At 42.7% G+C, this 25,383-nt stretch overlaps 2 protein-coding genes across 7 annotated transcripts in view; one reads left to right on the top strand and one right to left on the bottom strand.

Moving 5' to 3' along the window:
• LOC142831053 (protein phosphatase 1 regulatory subunit 3E) overlaps window positions 1–22,172 on the bottom strand; it is a 27,396-nt gene extending 5,224 nt beyond the window's left edge. For 3 of the 6 annotated variants that reach the window (XM_089781517.1, XM_089781520.1, XM_089781519.1), the window contains exon 1: window positions 2,775–5,551. In XM_089781517.1, coding sequence (XP_089637643.1) covers window positions 3,250–4,209 — 960 coding nt within the window. In that variant the 5' untranslated portion in view covers window positions 4,210–5,551 and the 3' untranslated portion in view covers window positions 2,775–3,249. Of the gene's footprint in view, window positions 1–733; window positions 2,659–2,774; window positions 5,552–14,404; window positions 16,601–20,859 lie in introns of those variants that run through there. The other 3 variants (XM_089781518.1, XR_016350518.1, XR_012906665.2) reach the window with 3 other exon arrangements.
• C12H16orf46 (chromosome 12 C16orf46 homolog) lies at window positions 17,338–25,383 on the top strand. Its single transcript, XM_075940003.2, has 4 exons — window positions 17,338–17,460; window positions 18,301–18,536; window positions 18,958–19,947; window positions 24,608–25,383. Exons 2-4 carry the CDS (start codon window positions 18,336–18,338, stop codon window positions 25,277–25,279), a joined length of 1,863 nt encoding a protein of 620 aa, XP_075796118.2. The 5' UTR covers window positions 17,338–17,460; window positions 18,301–18,335; the 3' UTR covers window positions 25,280–25,383.

Below are 25,383 nucleotides of genomic sequence, written 5' to 3'. Positions count from 1 at the left end.
TTCATATTTCCAAAGCTATTTAAAAACTATGTTACTATAAATCTTTTCAATCTTTATACAGAACATCTCCACCATAAGTCACCCTGGCATACATCCGTTCCACACTAACGTCGTTGACACTTGTAGGAATTGATGCATTGTAAGTTTTCCCATTTCCTGCTCTTAAGTTGCGCAAAAAAAGTTGCACAAATGGAAGTCACCCACGGGAAAAAAATTCCCCACTTTGTTTTGCTACAAGTTCAAGTTTTTGGAACATATCTTGGAGTTATAGCAAGGACGGCCTGGAAATAAATAATGGCATATATTACGTTTATGGATAGATGCTAGCCATTTTTTGAAATAGCAGCATTTCCACGTGATTAATAATCTGAATAACAGACTTCTGTATAACTGCATCTATTCCCAAAAGTCTAAGCAAAAATAAGTCAGAAAGGCATAACATCATCATAGATATGTAATAGAGATGTAGCCGTGTTAGTCTGGTCTTGCTGAAATAAAAGACAGGATTATGAAGCGCTTTAAAGACTAACAAGATGGTTTATTAGGTGATGAGCTTTCGTGGGCCAGACCCATTTCCTCAGATCAAATTGTGGAAGGAAATTGACATGACCATACATATTAAAGGGTTACAATAAAAAAAAAGTGAACACACATAAATTTGACAAATCAGATTTTAGAACAGTCACTTTTTTAAAAAATTATATCCTTTGGTATATATGGTCATGCCTATTTTCTTCCACAATTTGATCTGAGGAAGTGGGTCTGGCCCACGAAAGCTCATCACCTAATAAACCATCTTGTTAGTCTTTAAAGTGCTGCATAGTTCTGTCTTTTGTATCGACATAGATATTTGCCAAGTGCTTCCTCAATTTCCAAAAAGTGCTCTTAAATGAATAATAGCCTCTCTCTCTCGCATACTAAGGCTCTTATAAACAGGTTAACTGAAAAATATTTAGGCTATCATCAAAATATATTCCTTATATAATTTAAAATCATAAACAACGTAAGGCCTTGTTTCTACAAGCATGTGGACACTTAGCTTTACACACACAGTGCATAGATTAAAACACATGCATAAATGTTTGCAGGATCAGGGCCTAATATTACCAATTGTGAAATACACAATAGAACCTTGATAATATATTTCCATTACACATCTCTAGTAAAATTAAAGGGATTGGAAAACTGATTTGATAAACAATAATAAAAACAATATGAAAAAATGCCTTTTTTCTATTATTTCATGGGACTAAAAGCCTATGTAACTGAAATCAGGTGAGAAATCATCTTCTCATGACATTTCCAGCACAGTTCTTCAGACTCAAGAGATTTATGCTGTAAACAATCAAACCTTTGGATCTTTGAATCAACTCCAAACTGAAAACCTTGGGAATCATCCTGTGACATGTGGAGCATGATCGGAAAGATGATCACTGCTCTGTTCTCCCACTAAAGTCAACTGAAGTCGAGGGAGCTCTGCAACAGCATTACAATAGATCAAGCTGCTTTGGAAATTTGACTGTTATTACTGATATAAAAGAACATATACAAATGTCCATAAAACTCCATCCTAATTCAAACCAAAAAGTTTAGGGTTTGATCCTGATCCCCACATTCACTTGAATAGTTTCATTAAAGTCAGATCACCCACATGAGTAATGTGTGCAAAAGCCTCTTTCTCTTTCTCTCACACACACACCTGTAAGTGGTTACACACACACACACACACACACTCTCTCTCTCTACCTGTAAGTGATTGCAGAACCAGGGCCCTAATTTTACCTCAGTACAATTCATATGCAGCTAAGCTTCTAAATAAAATTTTAAAATTAAAAAATATTCTGGCCTTATTCACAGTTAATAAAATGCTAAATGCCGACTGAAAGGCAGATATAAACATACGCTTTAAAGTAATTTCACATCCTCTAAGTGAATTGGCATCTAGAAAAAAAAACCCAAAGGACAGCAAAATTGTGTTTCAAGGATGTATGCAAGACCTCAAAGAAATGAACATGGATGTGGTCAACTGGAAAGATAACACTCAGGACCACAGCCTTTGGAATCAAGAGCCTTTGGAATCTCTGGAGTTCTGAGAGGAAGCAGACCTGCTTAGCAGAGAAGAAAAGAAAAAGTCTCTGCCACACCTGTCACATTTAATGGTGGTGTTTCTACCCAGAGTCAAAGTAACAGGCACCAATGGATTCCTGTGTTCACACAGAACTACACTAACGTTAATGGGGCACTGAGCAGGAGTCCAAGTTGTTTATGATTTTGCTGGATTGGGGGTGTACTTCAGTCTGAATACTCAGATGAGCTAGGGATGCAGGATCAGGCTCATTATCACCTGTCCTCTATGTTCCTAGGGGCTAATCCAAGTTCCCTCTCTTTTAATGGGAGCTGAATTTGGTCTCCAAATCACTGGAGTTGGATTGATTGCATTCTAAGTTCCCAGTGCTGACTAGCAGCTAGAGGCCATATAAACACAGAGTTTATTCTGCAATTATTCAATACATACTTCACAGTAACGCCTACTAGAACAACAACAAAAATGAAGTAAGCTTGAGGTGGAACACACAAGTTACAGTACAGGACTTTTATACTGCTTATGCTTTGTTTTGATGTGTTGATTCTTTCAAAGACGTTTGAAATGTTTTCCCCCTAAATATAGTAAAATAAGAAAATATAAATAAATTTATATTTATTTGTAAACAAAATTCAAAAATAGCTTCTAGCGATATATAAATAAGCATTTTAAAACTAAGACGGTGACTAACCGCAGGGCAAACGATGCCTGTGAGAAAAGTGGCAGAATTACAGTGGACCGGAGAAATGACAAGGCAGAAGAGGAGAACTGTAGACACCACTGAAAATTACTTGAGATTCCCCAAGATCTCGTAGAAAAGCTCCTCAGGAATAGTTCCCGTATACCGAGTGCAATTGGTAGGGGCCCAAAGCGTACTTCCCCGTCCCTGGCCACGGAGCGACTCGCGGCTGGCCGGCCGGAGCCCGCTCCTGCCAGCGCACTAGCGAACCGGCGCCCTGTGGGCTCAGCACAATGCCCGCTCCATGCTCCAGGGGGTCCCTGTCACGTCCATGGCGGGAAATTCCTCCCCCAAGCGCACGGGCGGAGCGAAAGGCGCCCGGCGGACCGGCCAGGCTGCCGGCTCGGGGGAGGCGGCCCGGGAGGGAAGGAGGGAGGCAGACCGGCTCTCCCCCGAGAGGGCAGGCGACGCACGACGGTCCGGCCGCTCAGATGAAGTGGATCCAGGCGCCGCCGTCGGGCTCCTGGCTCGGGGAAGTGGCGGCCCGAGCGGTGCGCTGGCGGCCCCGCAGCCGGTAGTTGAGCCCCGCGTTGTTGTCCCAGTACTCGGTGCCGGCCACCCGGTAGCGCACGGCGAACTCCAGCGTGCCCCCCGCGGCCGCCGCCGGCAGGTGGAAGGAGAAGCGGTCGGTCAGGCCGTCGGCGGGGCCCGGCGACACGTAGGCGGCCGCCACCTCGGCGCAGCTGACCCAGCGGTTGAGCGTGTAGCGCACGGACACTGCCTTCTCGTAGGCCAGGTTGAGGACGCGCACGGCGCCGCGCAGGCCGGCGGGCTCGGCCCGCACCCACTCCAGCTTCACCTTGTGCTGCCGCACTCGCTCCGCGAAGCCGGGGCTGGCGCCGGGCTGTGGCGAGAAGAGCGGCTCCATCAGCGGCGAGGGCCCGAACATCACCGGCTCCAGCTCGCCCAGCGCCGGCGGCTTCCTGGTCTTGAACAGGTCGGCGGCGCGGGCCTGCAGGGGCAGCGGCACCGGCACCTGGGGCAGGTCGGCCTCGCAGAAGTGGCGCACGGAGATGAGCTCCAGGCCCAGCGAGTCTGCGAAGCGCACCGACTTCCTGCGGGACGGGCTCTGCTGCAGGGCCGGCCGAAGGCTGCGCTCGCCGGGCGTAGGCAGCGACTTGGCCCGCCGGCGCAGCGTGGGGCTGGGGGGAACAGGGGGTACCGAGGGCTCCCGGCCGCGGGAAGGCTGCGGCTTCTCTCGGGGGGCTGCCGCTTCTCGCACCACCGGCGTGGGAGAGGGCTCCCCTTCGGGCTCCGGGCTGCAGTCGCCCTTGCACTGCTCGGCCAGGCTGCCATAGAGGCAGGCGCTGCAGCTGAAGTTCCGAGGCAGGTAGAGCCGAGGAGGCGGCGTGGGCACTGAAGTGTGCAGCGACGTCGCCTTATCCATGGAGGGGCGAGAGGGCGACTGGGATCTGCGGGGCGGCTGCTGCTAGGGCTGTGCCGGAGCCTAATGCATGGTACTGCCCAGCACGCTCTGTTCCGGCGGCAGCTGCTGGCTCTTCCGCGAAGCTCAGCGGCCCCACCGCTCTGCTGGCGCTGCGGTGTAGCCTAGTGCATGATGCCGCGCAGGATCCACTCAGATCGCTGTTGGAGCCTAGTGCATGGTGCTGACCGGCCAGCCCGGCTGCTACTGGGACGAGGTCAGAGTCTCCTTTGTAAGGTGCTTCCTGGGGAGGCTGGTGCTCTCTTCTCCCCAGCTGTTAGCTCTGGTCTTGGTCAGAGCCTAGGAAATGATGCTGTCCGATTACCTTGGAGCTCTAGCCGACCTTGCCGCGTCCGTACCGGAGCCTAGTATATGAGTCTGCCGGGGATCTGCTTCCAGAGCCTGCATGTGCCTGCGTTCTAGCGGGAGCACTGCAGTACCCGTTAAGATTTGGGGAGAGACTGTGACGCGCTCCAGCTCCCTAGTCGCTGCTGACGCACTGGAGTCATGCAGCAAAATACGCATCTCCGTCCCTCTGCATCCTTCTCAGCGCTATTCTACTCTCCACTCCGTCATCCTCTCCCTCCCACCCTCTCGCATACTCCACCGTCTCCCTCGTCCTCTTCCTTTCTATCATCCGCCTCCTGGAGCTCTCTCTCCTCCTCCTCTTTCCTGGGTGTCAAGGTTTTTCCATCCACCCTTTTTCTCCTGCTTCTATTCTGGGTCTTTCCTCAAGGATCTGGTCCAAAAAAGAAGGCAGTGGAGTTTCCCCTATGGCAGCAATACATTACACCACTTGCTGCACCACTCTTCCTATCCAATCTGTTACAGAAATAGCAGCACCAAAACAGATGTGAAGTCCAGCTCTGAAAGGCAAAATGAATTGATAAGAAACAGCTGGCTTGTAAATTGGATCTGGCAGTGTCCATTTGAAAGGAGGGAATCCTGCTAATCTGGTATCCCTTCCCAATACATTTGCTGAATAACATACACCTGCTACAGTCCAGATAGTTTTTATTACAAACCAAATCTCTAAGGCTCAGTCTAAACAAGAAAGATTGATTATAAAATATGAACACTTTTATCCTTTATGACATTAATTAGCTTAAGAAATGGCATTCAAAGGAATTACACTTTAAGGATGATCAGATATCAGCTCTTTGGCACAAGTTAAGGGAGCTAACAAAGATATTTTGTTCCAGATGCTCTATAAACAGAATTTTGCAGTACCAATTTTAATTAATAAACATTATAAAAAGCAATCAACCAGGTAACAGAATAAACATCCAATACAAAATATCCTGACAACTCTTTAGTTTCGTTTTTAAGCGGAGTCATTTTCACCTTCATCATTAACTCCAGCAATCCCTAGTTCCAGAAAGTCTAGACAGAGGAGTCTGTGGTTGATGACATTCATCATGAGACAGGTCAGTATTTCAAGGATTCAGAATCTAAAAATCAACCACTCCCTACTAAAATATGCCAACAGAAGACAGGGAAATAGTTTTCCTATTGGCTTAACCAAAACTAATTTAAGCATTTGAAAACAGTCATCTTAATTAATTGAGGTAGTGCCCAATATTTATATCCAATTTGTATTTTTTTTTTTATGATGGATGGGTCATAATTAAGGAACAAAAAAGAAATGTCCAACAGTGTTAAATGTAACACTGAATTTGTTTCACAAAGAACTGGAAAAGTCTTGTAATCAGAACTCTAAGAAACATTTTGGACAGCATTCATGTGAAAGTAAAACAGTACCAAAACCATTACATTTGAATTCCATTAGGATATTCACTAATCCTGTATATTGACATTGTTTCCCTTTCTAGTCCCTCTTCTTACCTTCCTGCCCTGGCCCTTTCCCCCCTCCCATAAGTGCAATGAATGTTGAAACAGCATAAACACCTGCTGGCTTCTTCTTTGCTTTGTTTTCCTGAAGCTGGGAATGGCGGACAGGTATTGAATCACTCGATGAAAATCTATTCTGTTCATTCCATCTGAAGTATCCGACATTGGCCACTGTTGGAAGACAGTGGGCTAGGTGGACCTTTGGTTTGACCCCACATGGCCGTTCTTATGTTCTTACGGAGTAAAGATTATACAGATCCATGCAGTGGGTTAACTGACATTTTAGATCCATACAGTTTATATACAGGCAGTCCCCAGGTTACGCAGATCCGCACTTACGAACGGGGCTTTTCTCGCCCTGGAGGACCTGGGCGGCAGGACCGCCCAGACAAGCCGCAGTCCCGCCGCCCGCGTCCTCCGGGGCGAGAAAAGCTGCTCCGCGTCTCCCTGGTCTGCTGGCGGAGGACCCCCAGAAGACCAGGGAGACGCAGAGCAAAGCCGCGGAGGACCCGGGCGGCAGGACCGCGGCGCGTCTGGGCGGTCCCCCCGCCCGGTCCTCCGCGGCTTTGCTCTGCGTCTCCCTGGTCTGCTGGGGGGGAGGGGAGGGCCAGCAGACTAGGGAGACGCGGAGGACCGGGGCAGTGGGACCACGGCGCGTCTCCGTCCTGCCGCCCGCGTCTCCATGGTCTGCTGGAGTGGGGGAGGCACAGCTAGTGCGCCCCCCCCCCCCCCAGCAGACCAGGCTTTTCTCGGGACGCCTGTGGTAGAGCAGCTGGGGTGCTGCTGGGTTGGTCCAGTAGCGCTGAGGAGCTGTGCTACTGGAGCAACCCAGCAGCACCCCAGCTGCTCTGCCCCAGGCGTCCCCAAGTCAGCCGCTGCTGGTCAGTTTCACCAGCGGCTGACTACAGGACGCCCGGGGCAGAGTTGCTCTGCCCCGGGCTTGCTGGAATCAGTCGCTGATCAGTTTCAGGAGCGGCTGACTTGGGCATGCCTGGGGTTCTTAAGTTGAATCTGTATCTAAGCCGGAACTGGCGTCCAGAGTCAGCCGCTGTTGAAAATGATCAGCAGCTGATTCCAGGAAGCCCGGGGCAAAGCAACTCTGCCTCGGGCTTCCTGTAGTCAGCCGCTGGTCAGTTTCAGCAGGGGCTGAATGTGGACACCAGTTCCGACTTACATACAGATTCAACTTAAGAACAAACCTACAGTCCCTATCTTGTACATAACCCAGGGATTGCCTGTATTCTCTGTTCTGATCCTTTATTTTTACCAATTCTTATTCCTAATAATAGGAATGTTCATTTCACGTCTGAAATTCTATAAGAAATTTAAATGATTGCTGTCATGCTTTCTTATATTACTTTAATTTCACAATCAGTAAATTATTCACATTCTGTTTGTAAGATTCTTCTTCTTCTTTGCCCTTAGCTCCTATGGGAGCATTGGCCATCAACAATTTCTTTCCAAGCCTCTCTGTCTTGTACCGCCTTTTCTAATTCTCTCCAGCTTTTGTCCATTTTCCTCACATTCACATCCAGGTCTCTTCAACTATTCTTTGGCCTCTTCCCCCTTTTCCCTGTACCCATCTTGTCTCACTAATTCCCATGATGTTTAGTTTGTACTTGTTCATTTCTCTTACTATCTGCTATACGACCCCAAAACAACCCCATCTTGAATTTCTCAAAATAACCCTGAAATGTTCAACCTTCTCCTGGAACATTCAGAAGAGTTGCTCCTTTAAAGAGACACAAGCTCTGTTTATCACTTTAAGTGGTGTTAATAACCACTTCAGTTCAAACAGCACAGCGCTGGTGTAGTTTAAAATAAAACCAGTCTATTAACAAAATGAGAGAGGTTTGAACTGAGTTCAAATACCAGGATAGAGAGGCAAAGTGGTTACAGGCAAACAAAAATAAAATATGCTTTCTAATGGCTAAGACTTAACAAGCTATTGCCTTGATTTAAGCTACATTTCTTATCAATCTTTTTTTTTCCAGCCATGGCTGACTTTCTCTTGTATACACTATCAGGATAAGTCAATGTAAGTTAGCTTAAGTCAACTTACTAAGACTTACTACAGAGACTACACCAAATTGCATTGACAAGACTTCCTTCAACTTACCTTACACCTTTTATTCTGGTGGAGTATTGGAGTTGACCAGAGAGCACTCTGCAGTTGACCTAGCAGTTTATTCACTAGACCAACTAAATGGATCCCTGCTGCAATCATTGCAGCAGCATCGATTCCTGGTAAATGTAGATATGGCCTCAATCAGATTCTTCCACAGAAGTAAAAGAGGCTGGTTTCCCTTGTCTTCCATGCTGAAAGATTTTTGCCTAAGCCAGTTTCTCACCTACCTTCAGTTCCCAGAAATTTCATCTCCTTTGGCTGAGGAAACCATTTTTTTCAGTTTGCAAGAGCTCAAGTCTCTTGTATGTCTCTTCAGTGATGGGTGCCAAGATGGAGTTGTCTTTTTTCTTAACTTTTGAAACTCACTGTTTTGTCCCCAGACTCAGGATGACCCCATGCTGTTCTTCCCTTTCTGGGAAGTTCCCATTTCCCCCTCTGATTCATATGAAATAGGGCTTCTATTGTGTTTGGTCACACCTGGCTTAATTTAATTGGAGACTAGTACATATCTTTTCTTCTAGACAGAAAGAAAGACATATATTTCCCCCTCTCTTTCATCACAAAATTTAAAGCATAATATAAGTGAATATTAATTCCTCATATAGTTTTAGTACACACATTTACAATACTCATTGCCATGCATAATTTGTTTTTAATAAAATTATCTGTAGATAATGTCTTTCATTTTGCTGTGACCTGACTGGTTCAAACTGTTTTTGAGTTGCCATTTTTCTTATCTTTTTTGAGGCACCAATTTTTTTAAACGTACATGTAAATCCACTTTACTCTGCCTATAACAAACCTGGTCTGACAGATAAATACACATTCCTTTGTTTAGGGCACGATGGATTTTATGCTTTGCCTCCCAAACACATTTTAAGAACATATTTCCAGTGGACATCTATAACTCTTTGTACTCAACCTGTACATACATCACACAATGATTTTCAATATGAGCATGTCACCAGTTTACATATGATACCTGACAAGATACCTTTGAGGTATACATCATGACAGCAATATATTGGGCATTGAGTGTGTCAGGCTTGATATGAGAGTGTGAAAGTAAAAATGAAGCCACAAAACCTAAGTTCCAGAACTCTTCAGAGACTGACATTCCCAGACCAGTGGCAATGAAAACCCCCCACATACAAATAAATAATAAAAGAGATCCATATCTTACTAGAAGGTGGGGAGGACCCCAGAGAAAAGGATTCATGATGCTGTCAAGATTAGAAAGGCAAAGGTGCAAAATAAGCTCAAACTAGCTACAGGCATAAAGGGAAACAAGAAGACATTCTATAAATATATTAGAAGCAAGAGGAAGACCAAGGACAGGGTAGGCCCATTGCTCAGTAAGGAGGGAGAAACAGTACCAGGAAACTTGGAAATGGCAGAGATGCTTAATGACTTCTTTGTTTCGGTCTTCACTAAGAAGTCTGATGAAGGAATGCCTAACATAGCAAATGCTAGTGGGAAGAGGGTAGTTTTAGAAGGTAAAATAAAAAAAGAACAAGTTAAAAATCACTTAGAAAAGTTAGATATCTGCAAGTCACCAGGGCCTGATGAAATGCATCCTACAATACACAAGGAGATGACAGAGGGGAGGTATCTGAGCCTTTAGCTATCATCTTTGGAAAATCATGGAAAACAGGAGAGATTACAGAAGACTGGAAAAGGGCTAATATAGCGCCCATCCATAAAAAAGGAAATAAGAACATCCCAGGAAACTACACACCAGTCAGTTTAACTTCTGTGCCAGGAAAGATAATGGAGCAAGTAATTAAGGAAAATGCCTGCAAACACTTGGAAGATAATAAGGTGATAGGGATCAGCCAGCATGGATTTGTAAAGAACAAATCATGTCAAACCAATCTGATAGCTTTCTTTGATAGGATAACGAGTCTTGTGGATAAGGGAGAAGCAATGGACATGGCATACCTAGACTTTAATAAGCCATTTGATATGGTTTTGCATGATATTCTTATCAATAAACTAAGCAAATACAACTTAGATGGGGTTACTATAAGGTGGGTGCATAACTGGCTGTATAACCGTTCTCAGAGAGTAGTTATTAATAGATCACAATCCTGCTGGAAAGGTATAACAAGTGGGGTTCCGCACGGGTCTGTTCTGGGACCGGTTCTGTTCAATATCTTCATCAACAATTTAGGTATCAGCATAAAGAGTATGCCTCTTAAGTTTGCAGATGATACCAAGCTGGGAGGGGTTGCAGCTGCTTTGGAGGATAGGGTCATAATTCAAAATTATCTGGACAAATTGGAGAAATGGTCTCAGGTAAACAAAAAGAAGTTTAATATGGACAAATGCAAAGTGCTCCATTTAGGAAGGGACAATTAGTTTCACACATACAGAATGGGAAGTGACTGTCTAGGAAGGAGTACGGCAGAAGGGGATCTAGGGTTTACAGTGGACCACAAGCTAAGTAAGAGTGTGGCGTTGCAAAAAAAAAAAAAAAAAAAACAACCCACACATGATTCCAGGATGCATTAATAGGTCCATTGTGAACAAGACATGAGAAGTCATTCTTTCGCTCTACTCTGCACTAATTAGGCCTCAGTTGGAGTATTGTGTCCAGTTCTGGGCACCACATTTCAAGAAAGATGTGGAGAAATTGGAGAAGGTCCAGAGAAGAGTAACAAGAATGATTAAAGGTTTAGAGAACATGACCTCTGAAGGAAGACTGAAAGAATTGGGCTTGTTTAGTTTAGAAAAGAGAAGACTGAGAGGGGACATGATAGCGGTTTTCAGGTATCTAAAAGGGTATCACAAGGAGGAGGGAGAAAAATGGTTCTTTCTGGCCTCAGAGTAGAACAGGAAGCAATGCGCTTAAACTGCAGCAAAGGAGGTTTAGGTTGGACATTAGGAAAAAGTTCCTAACTGTCAGGGTAATCAAACACTGGAATAAATTGCCCAGGGAGGTTGTGGAATCTCCATTTCTGGAGATATTTAAGAGTAGGTTAGATAAATGTCTGTCAGGGATGCTCTAGACAGTACTGGGTCCTGCCATGAGGGCAGGAGGCTGGACTTGACGACCTCTCAAGGTCCCTTCCAGTCCTAGTATTCTATGATTATATGAATAGACAATATTTAAAAAGAAAGCCATAAAACACACTCCCAGCAGGGTGCTCCTTTGCTGACTTATCAAGAAAACACAGATTGGAAGGTTTCAAGAGTCGTTTTAGTCATGAGTGGCACTGTCTCTTAATAGGAGTCTTGGCTTGCACCCTGACCCACAATTGAAGTCCTCAGGAATATTAAAAGTTTATAAGTTAATCAGTTCTATCTAAGGAGCAAAAGAGAACGAATCCAACACAAATGGGATCTTTTCATCTCTATCTATACACAGTCTGTAGTTCCTATTGTCAATTCTTCTGGATGACAAAAACCATTTTAAATTAAGATATTACTATTATGACTACCAACAATTTGGTCAATAATACTCTATATTATAGCTAATTAAATATTAACACAAAATCTATGTTAAAGAACATTAAGGTTGCAAAGTCAAGCAGTTGAAAGTTTTAAAATGCCAAAATTATGCTGCAACAAGCTCAGTGCAGACAGATTCTTTGGGAAATTTAACTATTAAAATCTAAAAAGTCTCTGCTGAGAATGTGGAAATTGTGATTTTCAAAAGGCTTATAACTAGAGCAAATTTGGGAAGATCTTCACAGGGCCAACAAGTAGAATATGACAAACAAAAGACGAAATATAAAATCCTTCCACAGAGGTATGGGAGCTTTCCAAAGAAAACATCACTAGAATTTTTGAAAGTGGGCAAAACATAGTATTTTTCCCTAGTCTTTCTTTCAGAAACAGTTGAATGTATATTTTATCTGAAATTTTGCAGAACATTTCAGCCCCCAAGGCAGACAACTGGCATGAAAAATTTAAATCTAAACAGTTCAAAGTTGAAGATAAAAGTAACAAAAAATGGGAAGTGTTGAGCAACCTTGATAACAGGAAGTGCTACCAGCAACACATACAGTAAATACATACCAAATTCTTAGAAGCATGCATGCACTATTGCACGTACAGGAATTGCATATATACAATCTGTTGTGTACACACCATTTGGGGTTAGTAGGCATGAATCTATATTCGTGCAAACCCTGACTTTTTCACAACTACAGAAGATTTGAACAGTCAAGGATTCAAGTGTAACAATGTATGGCTGACAAGTGTCACTGTAAAGGCCAGTTTCTGAATAAGCACCTGTATTTAGGACATAAGCCAGAGCAGTTTTCTAAAAGATAATGCCATCAACAGATTATTATATCATTAGTTTTATCTTCATCCCCTTGAAGGAAATATTCATAGGGACTAATATAGCAGATTTTAAAATGCTTTAAAAACTATTTTTAAAAGTTTTCAATAGAACAGACCATTCAAAATAATGAAATGACTGTCAATGGTCTGACAAGGAGGATGAGTTAGTAACTTTTATTGGACCAATGTCTGTTGGTGAGAGAGAGAGAGCAGTTTTTGCCATACAGAGATAGATCTTTATAGGTCTGGAGGTGATGATCTGGTTGTATTCCTCCGTTATGTTCTTGAGTCTCCTTGAATCCAGACACTGCAGGAGGCATCCGGTGTCAACACTAGGGTATGGAGGATGCCTGCAGTGTGATGTCATAGTGGGAGATTGAGGTGCCTTAACAATAGGGACTTGCCAGGACATAACTAAAGTGGTCACTGCTGCATGGGACTGCCAATTTTCGATATGTAGAATAGATTTAATTTTTCTAATTAGAACTGTAAGAAGATAAACTGAGTTAATGTACAAAGTAGATACAGCTATGAGATGTCAAATCTCTGCTAAGACAAAGTTCATTGTAATTATATCAGCTTTTGAGTTATAGTTCTGAGTCTCAATATGTGAAAGCAAGAGGTGAGATTCTGCTCTCATTTACGTCTGTGCAACCTAAGCGATGTCAAAAGAATTATGTAGGTATAAAATATTAGAATTTGGTGAAAGATTTTTATAAGCAGGAGCTGATGAGTGTCTCATTTTATATGGGTCTGATATTGATATTTACATTAATAAATTGTTGATTTGACATTGATATATTTGTACTGTGTATGTTGGCAGGTTTTGTTGATTTGACATTGATATATTGGTACTGTGTGTGTTGGCAGGTTTTTAAAAAATCTCACTAGATGATTTCATCCTGAAGATTTGCTCAGATTCTATGCTCCCTCAGAGAAGCACCAAAGCGCTGCAAAATACACAGTTGAAATAGTAAAATTGCCTTACATCTTACTAGGTTATGCAGCCCTATCAGAAGATGAAAGTTGTGTGAATCATGGTGCCCTAGTGAAAAAACATGACCCCAAATGTAGATTAATGAATAATTTTTCCTAGAGGGCTGTTGCCCTCTAAAGAGAAACATAGCTGATTTTTTAAATCAGCATCCAAATAAACCAAATGAGTTTATTTTGTTTTTTATTAGCATTAAGCTTAGTTTTTGCTACTGTAAATCTATCACAGTTTTGCTTAATACACCCTGCACAAGTTTACAAGCTAAGCTTTAAACTCATCTCTATGTTGCTGCTAAGTGACTGGCCTCAGAGTTCAGAGGATACACACAAAATTGTTAGAGTTGACTAGTAAGATCAATGGGGAAAGGACTAAAAACTGAGGATATTAATTATGGAGAAAAAAATCATACAGCATTTAATTTTGTAAGCCTATTTATGCAAGCTGTTCCACTAATTTCAAAAGGACTGCTTTCTTGAGTAAGGACTTACTCACATCAGCAAGAGTTTGCAGTGAGCAGTCCCTTACTAAAACCAGCTGCTGAGCACATTTTTCCACACCCAGACTGGAACTGCACTTTGATCTTGCCATTCCTCATATAACATTTGAGAACTGCAAATTGTGTGATGATTTCATAATCAAGGATGGGCTACATCCAAGTTAAAAGTTCTGGTAATACTGCCTCTGACTCAAACTCCAAGTCATATTATCAAACATTCACATGATATAGCAGTTCTGAATACCTCACTAAAACGAATTATCTTCGAAATAAAAATATATTCATTTTGAAATCAAGTATAGTTTTCACTTTCATATTTTAACAAGACAGGTCAGGCAGCAATTAAAAACATTCCTATACCTGAATATGGTGCAACGAAATGTAAGAGATCACTTACTTTTCAGATTAATTTCTTAGTTTCTTTCTCTTCTCATTTTTGTCGTCTGTTCTGCCAATTTTCTTTATATTTTCTTCTCTAGGGCTGTTTTTCCCAGACATTACTCTGGTTTTGTATTAATCTTTTCTCCCTTATTATCCTCTGTCTCTCTTCTTCTTCTTTGGAAGTTCTCTATGCTCAAACTGCCCAGTTCCAGATGCCATTCCTAAATGCCCCATTCTAATATCTCAACTGCCGTTCTTAAATTCCCAGTCCTAACTGCACCGCCTCATTGACTGGTATGAATGGATATGGATCTGAACATTCTCCATCTACTCTAATTCAAATGTCAGATTCCAACTATTTGGTCTTAAGCACCTGCTCACAATTGCCCAGTTAAAATTGCCTCTCTTAAATGTCTAAATCTGAATGGTCAGGATATGTCTACACAGCAGTGTCAATTTGGAATAACCTCAATTGTTCTGAAATAACTATGTGAGTGTCTACGCAGCTAGCCCGTTATTTCGAAATAATTTCAAAATAACGGGCAGCTTATTTTGGTGTTTGTAAACCTCATTCCACAAGGAATAATGCCTCTTGCAAAATAGCTTTTTTGGAATAGCAGTAGTGTGAAATAGCTCCTCCCCCAGGCCATTCAGAGTAATTACTCCCCAGTGCTTCCTGGGGCTCTAAGCTGAGGTAGCGTATCCACAATAGGGGAGCCTGCCTCTGACTAATTTCCAGGCTTCCCTGTAGTGTAGATGTGGTATTTAGTAATAAGCTATTTCAGAGTATTTCTTCTGGAATAGCTTATTCTGAAATAATCGCGCAGTGTAGATGTAGTCTCATAGACCCTTCTGCACCCAGTATTTCATCTCTTTTCCAACCAAAGAGGCACAAGCTGAAATTTTCTGAGGCTGCATGAATGACAGCAAGGTAAAGGCTATCATCCTTTGTGTAGCTAATTACTGCTACAAATGGGATAAAGAGGAGGCCAACAAGTATTTTTTTTACCTCTGCTCTACAGCAAATTTTGAACCCAACTCTTCAGAGGTGGAAGGCCCAAGTGTCCAAAAGGAAGTAAGAGAAGTTCTCAATAGTTCACAGTCATGCTGGAAGGGCATAACAAGTATGGTTCTGTAGAGATCAGTTTTGGGATTGGTTCTGTTCATCTTCATTAACCATTTAGATAATGGCATAGAAAGTATGCTTATTAAGTTTGGGGATAATACCAAGCTGAGAGGGGTCGCAAGTGCTTTGGAGGATAGGAGTATAATTCAATATGTCCTGAACAAACTGGAGAAAAGGTCTGAGGTAAATAGGATGAAATTTAATAAAGATAAATGCAAAGTACTCCACTTAGGAATGGTCAATCAGTTTCACGCATACAAAATGAAAAGTGACTGTCTAGGATGGAGTACTGCAGAAAGGAATCTAGGGATTATAATGGACGACAAGCTAAATTTGAGCCAACAGTGTGACACTGCTACAAAACAAACAAAAAAAGGAATAATTCTGGGATGCATTAATAAGAGTGTTGTAAGAAAGACACAAAAAAGTAATTCTTTTGCTCTACCCGGCGCTGATTAGGCCTCAGATGGAGTATTGTGTCCAGTCGTGGAAAGATGTGGTGAAATTGGAGCAGGATGAGAAGAGCAACAAAAATGATTAAAGATCTAAAAAAACATGACCTGTGAGGAAAAGACTGAAAGAACTGGGTTTGTTTAACCTAGAAAAGAGAAGGTATGATAACAGCTTTCAAGTAGGGATGTACGAGACTAGTCGACTATCTGATAAGAAGCAGCTTTATCAGATAGTCAACTAGTGATACGACTAGTCGCTTCCTCTCCCCTTGCTGCTTCTATCAGAGAGACAGAGAGAGAGAGAGCAAGAGGAAGGAGAGCAGCAGCTTGTGCTGCAGGGAGCTGGTTTAAAAGCCAGTTCCCCCCAGCACCTTCTTTGCAGGGGCAAGGCAGGTAGAGGCACAGCAGAAAATGGCATGAGCAGAGATTGAAGAAGTCTCCTTTTGCACAGCTTCTGCTATGATTCATTTTTGAAATGTAGGGCTCTTGCTAGAGTTCACAGGCAGAGGCGTCCTTATAGACTAATCCAATAGCTATAACTATTTGATTAGTTAATTCAAATTAGTTAACTCATCTAACTAAATTAATCTAAATTAGTTAATCTAAATTTAACATCCCTACTTTCAAGTACTTAAAAGGGCGTTAAAAGGAGGTGGGAGGAAAATTATTCTTCATCTTTGATGACAGGATAAGAAATAATGGGCTTAAATTGTAGCATGGGAGGTTTAGGATGGACATTGGGAAAAACTTCCTGTCAGGGTGGTTAAGCACTAAAAGAAATTGCCTAAGGAGGTTGTGGAATCTCATTGGCAATTTTTAAGAGCAGTAGACAAACATCTGTCAGGGATGATCTATACTTGGTCCTGCCATGACTGGACTTAAGAACATAAAAATGGCCATAACGGGTCAGACCAAAGGTCCATTGAGCCCAGTATCCTGTCTTCCACAAGGTGGCCAATGCCAGGTGCCTCAGAGGAAGTGATGATCAGCCTCAATTGTTACATTAGGAATAGCAAGATCAAGGTACAGCCCTACCTGACCTGCTCCCCCCTCCTGATTTTCCTGCTCCCTCATCCCTCCCTCTCCTGTCACTGCCTCCTCTTTCAGCCCTGCCCCCACCAACTCACCCTGGTTTTCCTGCTCCCTCATCCCCTCCCCCTCCTGCCACTGCACCCTCCCTTCATCCTCCCTGCCCTCCCCCCACCGCCTTGCTCTGGTTCTCATGCTCTCATCCCCCCCCCCATCTCATCCCGGTTCCCTTGCACCCCCCCGCCCCCGTAGACGTCCTGAAGCCTCCTCCCACAGGCTGTTTGTGTCGCACCTCGCACCCCATTGCTCATGCGCTCACTGCCGCCGCCCCCTCCCCGTCAGCTCCCCCCCCCGTCGCCCAGGGTAACGGCTTCAGGGTGGGAGGGGGCGGAGAACAACAGCAGCAGCTGCACAGCGGCGTATGCAGCTCCATCAGCCCGCGCCCCGCCGCTCCGGGACCGAAAAGTGAGGGCGGCAGCTGGAGGGGCAGAGAAGAGCCTGGGATGGAGGGGGGAGACGAGGAGTTGTGCTGGGGGGGGGCAGGAAAAAGCCTGGGCAGCTGGGGGGGGGGGGGAGACGAGGAGTTGTGCTGGGGGGGGGGCAGGAAAAAGCCTGGGATGGGGGGGGGGGGAGACGAGGAGTTGTGCTGGGGGGGGGGGGCAGGAAAAAGCCTGGGATGGGGGGGGGGGGAGACGAGGAGTTGTGCTTGGGGGGGGGCAGGAAAAAGCCTGGGATGGGGGGGGGGGGACGGGGCCGAAGGAAGGGTAATGCTGGGAAAGGGGAGAGCCTGGGGATTAGGGGAATTAGGGGGAGTGCTGGGAAACAGGGGAGAGCCTGGGGATTAGGGGGACGAGGGAAGTGCCAGGTGGCAGGGGAGAAGCTGGGCACGGGAGGTTGAAAGGCAGGGCTGGGAATTGGGGGATGAGAGGGAGGGCTGGGGGACAGAGAAAGGTTGGGGGATGAGGGGGACAGGGAGAAGCTGGGGGGCAGGAGAGACTAAGATTGGGTATGGGGGAGTCTGGTGGAGGGAGAGCGTGAGGAAGCAAGGGCTGGGGCTCGAAGGAGCCTAAGAGGAGAGGAGGCAGGTGGAAGGGAGCTAGGAGAAGTGGCTCAAAGAGCAGCCTACGCTAAGGGATTGGCATAAAATAGCCAATTCTGGTTCTTTAGGTTAAAAAAAAAAATCCTTTTGGCCATGGGGTTATGAGGGAGGTCAATGTTGAGGCAGCAGCCCTAAACCCATTGCATTAAAAGTAGGCTATCTGGAAAATAATTGACTGATTGATTAAGCATTCATCTTAATTGCAGCTATAAAGAGTATACAAGGCTTGGGTACTGGAACCATGATCAACTCCTCCAAGAAGAAGGAACTAGATTTAGAAAAAAGCAGTGAAAAAGCAGGAGAAAGCACATGGCAATGTATCTACCCAAATGAAAGGAGAGAGAAGAATCAAGTTTATGCTCTTCTTAACATCAGTAAGAATATATTTGAACAAGAGGAAAGGTCCCTGGAATATGTTATCAGGACAGGATGGGAAGAAGCTGTAAGTTACATTTGAAATCTTGAAAATGACTTAACCAAAACATTCTCAAATGAAGTTTTGAAATATTTGCAAACACTGATTATTTTTAAAAATCATTTTTTTTACCATGTGGTTTAAAAAGTCAAAGCAGATACTGTTTTGGATAACTGTAAAGCCTCTAAGCCAGCGTGTAAGTTGAGAGTAGTGAAAATCATGCTAAATTAACAGGCTTTCCTGTTAATAAAAAACTTTGTCAAATTCCATTTTAAGTGGGCCTGATTAAGTATAAAACACTTTGTTAATTTGGTCCAAACAGTAAGCCTAATTAACAACATGAGTGCTATCAGTTAATCATTAACTTCATACAGATGTAACAGTAATGTTTCTTCTTGTGAAAAATGAAACTAGGATTTAGATTTAACTTTTATTTCTCTGTGCCCAGGTGCAAGGCTGGGGTAAAGCTGCTCCATTTGCTTGCCTTCAGTTGCAAAAGCAAGCCAAGAAATCAAGGACAAATGAAACTGTTAACAGTTGCCTGTTTTGCTTAGATATGAGGCAAAATAATGACAGAAGTGTGAGCCAAGAAACCAAGTCTACAAGGGATCAATCAAAATCTGATTGCAAATTAAGCACAGAAAAGAAAGAGGTCCCGGTCCATTCCAGCGAGTCCTCCAGCTGTACTACCACAGTTGATAGTAAGAGAGAAGGCTGTAATGGCAAGTTACGCTCCACTGAGACATTTCAAGGTGAAAAGAAAAGTTTGCCAGTAAAAGAATATAGTGCATGGCATCCAGAAAAAGTGAAAACCCCAGAAACCCTAAAATGTAAAGTTGTAAAGACCCCTGAGCCTACCATGCCTGCTCCAGGTATATTTGAAGATTCAGAGCAAAACTCTTTGCTGGTATTGCCACCCGTGAAAGATGCAACTCCAAAAGACAGTGCAGATTCTTCTTTAAAGAAGAGCAAAACAGTTATGTCCCAATCAAATCAGAAAATGCTCAATGCTACTTCAGTGGAGACTGCTTCTGGTAGTAAGGGTACTAGAACAATAGATCAAAAGGATGAAAAAGAAAATAACTGTATAATTCATGATACAGTGAAGGAGAAAAAAATTTGTGAACCATTATCTTTTATCCCAATGTTTCCAAAAGCATTCCTACAAGGAGGCACTGAGCAGTTACACTGGCCCTGTGCTCTTTGGCCAGATAGAAAAATTACAACCACTTCTAATTCTGTTTCTTTGAGAAAGAACAGTCATCTTGCCAACATGCAGTTTCTGAATGCAAAAGGATTACAGTATACAAACCATGATAAAATCAGAAGTCCTTTCACCAACAATATTAAAAACAGAAGTCTCTCAGAGGCTAAGCAAGGAAATGAATCAAAACCACAGGCGGTGCAACTGCTTCCTGGACTATTCCCTTCCTTAACGGTCAGCCACATTGCAATAACAGCAATGTCTTCTAGACTAACCTAACATTTTTATACTGTAACTTCATGTCATTGTCTTCTATTTGTTTGTATATGATGAGAAAAGGATTGAAGATACATTGTACTTGTGCTCCTTGTGAGCAGACTGACCCTTTGTTAATTTCATTTCTATCTATCAGTTTAATACTTCCAAAGTTTGCATTACTTCCAAATAGATTTAATTTCCAATTTATAGATTAACTATGTCTAGGTTATACAGTATGCTAATTCCTCATTGCCCCGTATTAATTTATTTAAGGTTCTACTGGAACTAAGTGCATTCACTTCAGGTGCAGCCTTTTTGGTCTTGTCCACATGAACTGTGGCAAGCTGCAGTGTGAATCTACCCAACACCAGTCTGCCATGCTCCAACTATTCATGTGAACCTTGTGATGCATGTTAAGTTTGTCAGAATGGATCCTCCTTAGCTGAAAGCACTTCTACTAATCCATCAGTGCATATCGGGAAGAAGCACACATGCAGTTAAAGACAGGGGTGGGCAATAATTTTTGATGAGAGGGTCATGCCAAGATTGAGTGCTCCAGTGCTGCATTTTTCCATGGAGGTGTAGGGCCTGGGATGGAGATTGGGGGAAGAAGGGAGCTCAGGGTATGGGATTGGGATGCAGGAGAGGGTATGGGGTCTGAGAGGGAGTTTGGGTGAAGGTGCAGGGGACTGGGGTGCAAGGTTTGGGATGGGCTATGGGTGCAGGAGAGCATTCTGTCCTGGGATAGGGGTTTAGGAGGCGGTGCAGGGTCTGGGAGGGAGTTGTGACCTGGGGGAGAGGAGATGCAGAGGTTTTGAGGTGTGACTTGGGGCTGGGAAGTGGGGGGGCTGGGGTGACAGAGGCAGGCTCTGGCTGGGAGGCACTTACCTAGGTGGCTTATAGCCAGCAGCCCCACAGGACCCTCGGGCAAGCTTCTGCCTGCTGTAGTTCCTGGGCTTAGGATGGCTGCTCCATGTGCCTCTCTGAACCATGCAAGGGGTGGAGGGAGCATCACACATTGCCTTGCCCCCAGAACAATCAGCTCCCATTGGCCAGAAGCAGCCAATGGGAGTTGAGAGTTTGTGCTGGCGCTGGGATAGCCAATAAGAACCAGCTGATGGGAGCTGAAAGATTGTGCTGGGGGCAGGGGCAGCACACAAAGCTTTTCCCTTCCCCAGTGCTGAGACACATATGGAGCAGGCAGCTGCTGGAAGGCCTAGAGCTGCTCCATGCCTGAGAGTCTGGCAGGGCACCTGCAGCCCAAATTAAAAGGTTTAGTGAACCAGCTCTTGCCTGCCCCTGGTTAAGAATGTAGCAGGCTAGTATGGGCTAGACTCACATCCCAGCTTGTGATTGTCTGCATGAAAAATTAGACTAGGTCTAAGTGTGGTCTTGCAGTACCTGGCCCCATAAATAAGTTTTAGCACAACCTCAAGTTCATCCCTATTCAGCAAGCCTTTGAAGAATTCTTTAAGTATGCGCTTCAGTTGGATTGAAATCCATAAGGCTGAAGTATTTGCTTAAATGTTTTGTGAAACTGGGACATGCAGCAGAATTGCTCAAGTGACCACAGAAACAGCAACTCTTTCACAGTGCATGGTTGAATGTTTGTCATGTTTGTTCTTATTGGTTTTAGTATTTTTATGTGTGCACCCTTCCCTGTTTTGTTTTCATGTTTATTAATGTAGGCCAAACTTATCTATTGGCAAACAGAGGGACTTTAATAGCATTTTGTCTGTAAATGTACATTTCATTTATAAGATGTCAGTTTCCCCCATCAAATACAGGTTAAATTTGTATTCACAGTTTAAAATAGCTTAAATGAAAATTATCCACAATGATTGCATGTTACTCAGTAGTCAAAGATTTTCTGTAACTGGCTGCCTTTTATTTTTTCTCTCCCCCTTTTTGATGAATTTTTAACAGTAACTTGGAAATAGAAAGGTAATTCCAGTTAGATTCCCAAATATCTCATGTTTCACTCTTACACCAGATCCCATTTCACTGATTTAAGAGAATCAGTCCTACAAGACTGAATTCTGAGTTTAACTTTATACTTTTATAGTACTTTACTTTCAAAGCAGTTTACATACATTTACATATTAACCATTTACTTGCCCTTATAAATGCACCTGCTTTAAAACCAAAGAGTAAACTTTTCGCAACTAGAAGCGAAGGCTAAGTAATAAAAGGACTTTTTTAAATTTCTTCACATGAAGAAATCAACCACTATTGATGTGTAAGAACCTCCAGGGGAGAAATTCAGCAGCCCTTAAAGAGCATACGTGAGCGATGCATATAGTTTGACAGATGTGAAAAATATTGTTTTCCAATAGTAATTGTTGTGGGAATTAAAGCAGAGTGTAATGGCTCATGTAGCAATGTGGGCAGGCCCATGTTCTTTTATGAAGTGGTCAGTCCTTGAGTTTGATCTTTAACAGCTGCAAAATATCATTTGAAACACAAGATAGTGCTACCTACTGAAGTCAGCTCGGTGGAGTGAGGGGATCCACTGGGCTTCTGCATGCAGCCTGCAAGACATTTTGTTTACCATTATTGCTCACGAACAGGGTCACCAGATTCTACGAGTATTAAAGTGACATGTAAAGCAAAGGCATGTGAAGTGAGGTGCAGGCTGATTGTACGTAACAACTATGAGATCCTTTTTAAAGATATGTCCAGTGGATCTGTATCTACACTTGTCTGGTGCTTCTAGGTAGAAATAACCTAGCTAGAAGGACAACAGATACAATCTGTCTTATATCTATGGTCTTAATTAAAATTAACAGTGGTAGTTAACTATTGATTTTCACCATAACAGTATTTAAATGTAAGAAATCCTTTTCTGTAGAAATCTGATGGCATCTATTTGAGCAGGAGCCTTAAGATATATTTGAATAAGCACTGCAAGTAGGATGCTGGTGTCTCTCTTCTAAGTCAACATCATACTTAATTTAAAAAATATACTGTAAGAGAAACATCAGAAAACCATAAAGACCAAATGAGATCCTTTACAAATAATAAAAACATGTTGAAAGAGCAAATCAGTCCAAACATCTGTTTTCCAATCCTCAGTAACATGTTCAATATTCACCAGACAGGGATATTTTGACGTTCTATAAGCACCTGTGAAATAGCTGACATTTCCATGGCCTGAAGAGAGGGAAGGTGGGTGAATATGAAACACTTGACACTTCAAAGAGAAAATAGAATAAGGACCTACTTACTACAGTAGAAGAAAGTCACAACATCCACCTTCATTACAGTAATTAAATAAACTAGCATTAAAAGAATGCAGCATTGGATGGCAGCACAACTGATAGTAAACAACAAATGGTAGGAAAAAGGCAGTTGTTACAGCAGAAAGTTATGAGCCTTCTTGCTTCTGTAATATCCAAGTTTTATGGGTGTATTAAAAATGAGTTTAAAAATCTGGAAATTCATGTTTAAACACCTTGCATTTTTCTTTTAGCCTTTGCATTTCATTTTCAGTAGGAGTACTTACTGTAGTTGTGATAATTCATTTTATGTTCATCCTCCCTCCCCATTTTTGCAGATCTAATTGGGATTTTATAAATGTATTGGGCATTTTAATGATAAATGCCTAATATTTAACAAATGAAAATATTTTAAAACTCCAGTAGCAAAGTAAAGTAAATGGATCAAAAAGGCAAAAGAACATTACTGTTACGCCTAGAGAATGTAACTAGCACCTTTCATTTTAGTCACAGAATTAAGAAGGGAAGAAAAGAGAAATGTGCCAATCAAACCTCAGGATAATAGCATGGAGACCAAAACTTGTTCAGTTACTTATATAATTGTTAACAGCAAAATTTGGTGCTAAGATGTTAGGAGTTGTTACAGCTACCCTACAGGCCTTGTCTTTCATAGACAGGCCAAATTCCAATGTCAATTGCCGTCAACTGAAAAGTATTGCATGTTGTAAGCCTGTGGTGGAACCAATATTACAACTCAATTCTAATGCCTCTAAATCCTGTTCTCCTATCATAGAATCATCCTTCCTTCACTCTGTCTTCTGTTAATTTGTTCCAGATTTAGGGTGGCAACACTGAGATCAGAATTTGTCAGAGTAGAATACAATTGTAAGTGCATGGATGAACTTGGAGACTGTACTAAGGTGCAGAAACTTGCAAGAGTTTCTTCATATGAATTGTAGTTTCCTACACCATTGCAGGTGAAGATTTTATGGCAGATATGAAACATTCAAGTGAGCCATTCAAATGAGCCTTTGCAAAACCAACCATCTCAAGTTGATTTGGAAGGAAACGTTTCTCTTTTACAGGATGATACGAGATGCTGAAAAACATGGAAATCTGTGAAAAGTCTTGTACCTGTCTGCTCCTTACAGACTTACACAGCAGCAATCTCTTCATATGACCTCAAAAAGGAGTGAAAAAGTCTTCAGTCTCTCCTGCAGATTAGGACTTTGAGGGAGAGCAGAAAAGAACTTTTCCCCTCTTGATCTCCCTTTTAAAAGTCCTATGTAAATTTCAGGTGCTTTGGTTCCAAAGGGAATTTGAAGCACTTTGTTACTGCATAAATGATTATTTGTAATTTTTACTGTTACAAAATCCATTTGTATTAATATACATATAACATGATTTTGTACCTCCAGGTAAAAGACAGGGGTAGAAATGTTCCTTTCACCTGTTACCAAGCGCAAAATAAGTCTAAAAAACCAAAGACAAAGAAAACAGTCATTCACTTACCCCACATAGATATAGCATCAAATGCCAACAAAAAATTGGCTCAAGCAACCAAGTCTACATACAATCGATCAAAATACAGTTGCAAAGTAACTGCACATGATGTAGGAGACAAAGTTTCAGGAAAAGAAGAGATTCCAATCTGTTGTAGACAATCTTTCAATTTTGTTCCTCCAACAGATGGCACTAAAGGAGAAATGAGTAATGGCAAATTGAATGCTACTCAGACTTTTCAAAGTAAAAAGAATACCAAGAACTTGCCAAGAAACCAGTACAATAAAAAGCAACTGGAAAAGCTGATAAGCAAATCTCTGAACTGTAAAAATATGAGGCTGCCACACACAAGCCATGGTAATCTTCATGATAGCCTGAGATATGTGACCTTAAGGACATTACTGGATTTGTTTCCACTGAAAGAAACATCTCCCTGTTTGCCTTTAGAGCCTTCTTCTACAAAGAGGAAAGCAATTTCCATCCAGGGAAATGAGAGAACTCTTAATCCTGCTTCGACCGAGACTGCTTTCTGCATCCCGGTACTAAAACAAAGCAAGAAAGTGAAAAGTGACTTGTTGACAGCATGAAGAATACAGACTTGGATCAAATAAAAATCAATGCACCATGATTTTTGGTCCCTTACTTCCAAAGTCTCACCTTATAGAGACTGCACAAGTCTGTTTCATAATAA

Source organism: Pelodiscus sinensis, chromosome 12 (assembly GCF_052426305.1).
Source record: "Pelodiscus sinensis isolate ZL-2025 chromosome 12, ASM5242630v1, whole genome shotgun sequence".
Classification (NCBI taxonomy): domain Eukaryota; kingdom Metazoa; phylum Chordata; order Testudines; family Trionychidae; genus Pelodiscus; species Pelodiscus sinensis.
Note: the sequence above shows the minus strand (reverse complement) of the source record. Positions and strands in the feature narration are given on the sequence as shown.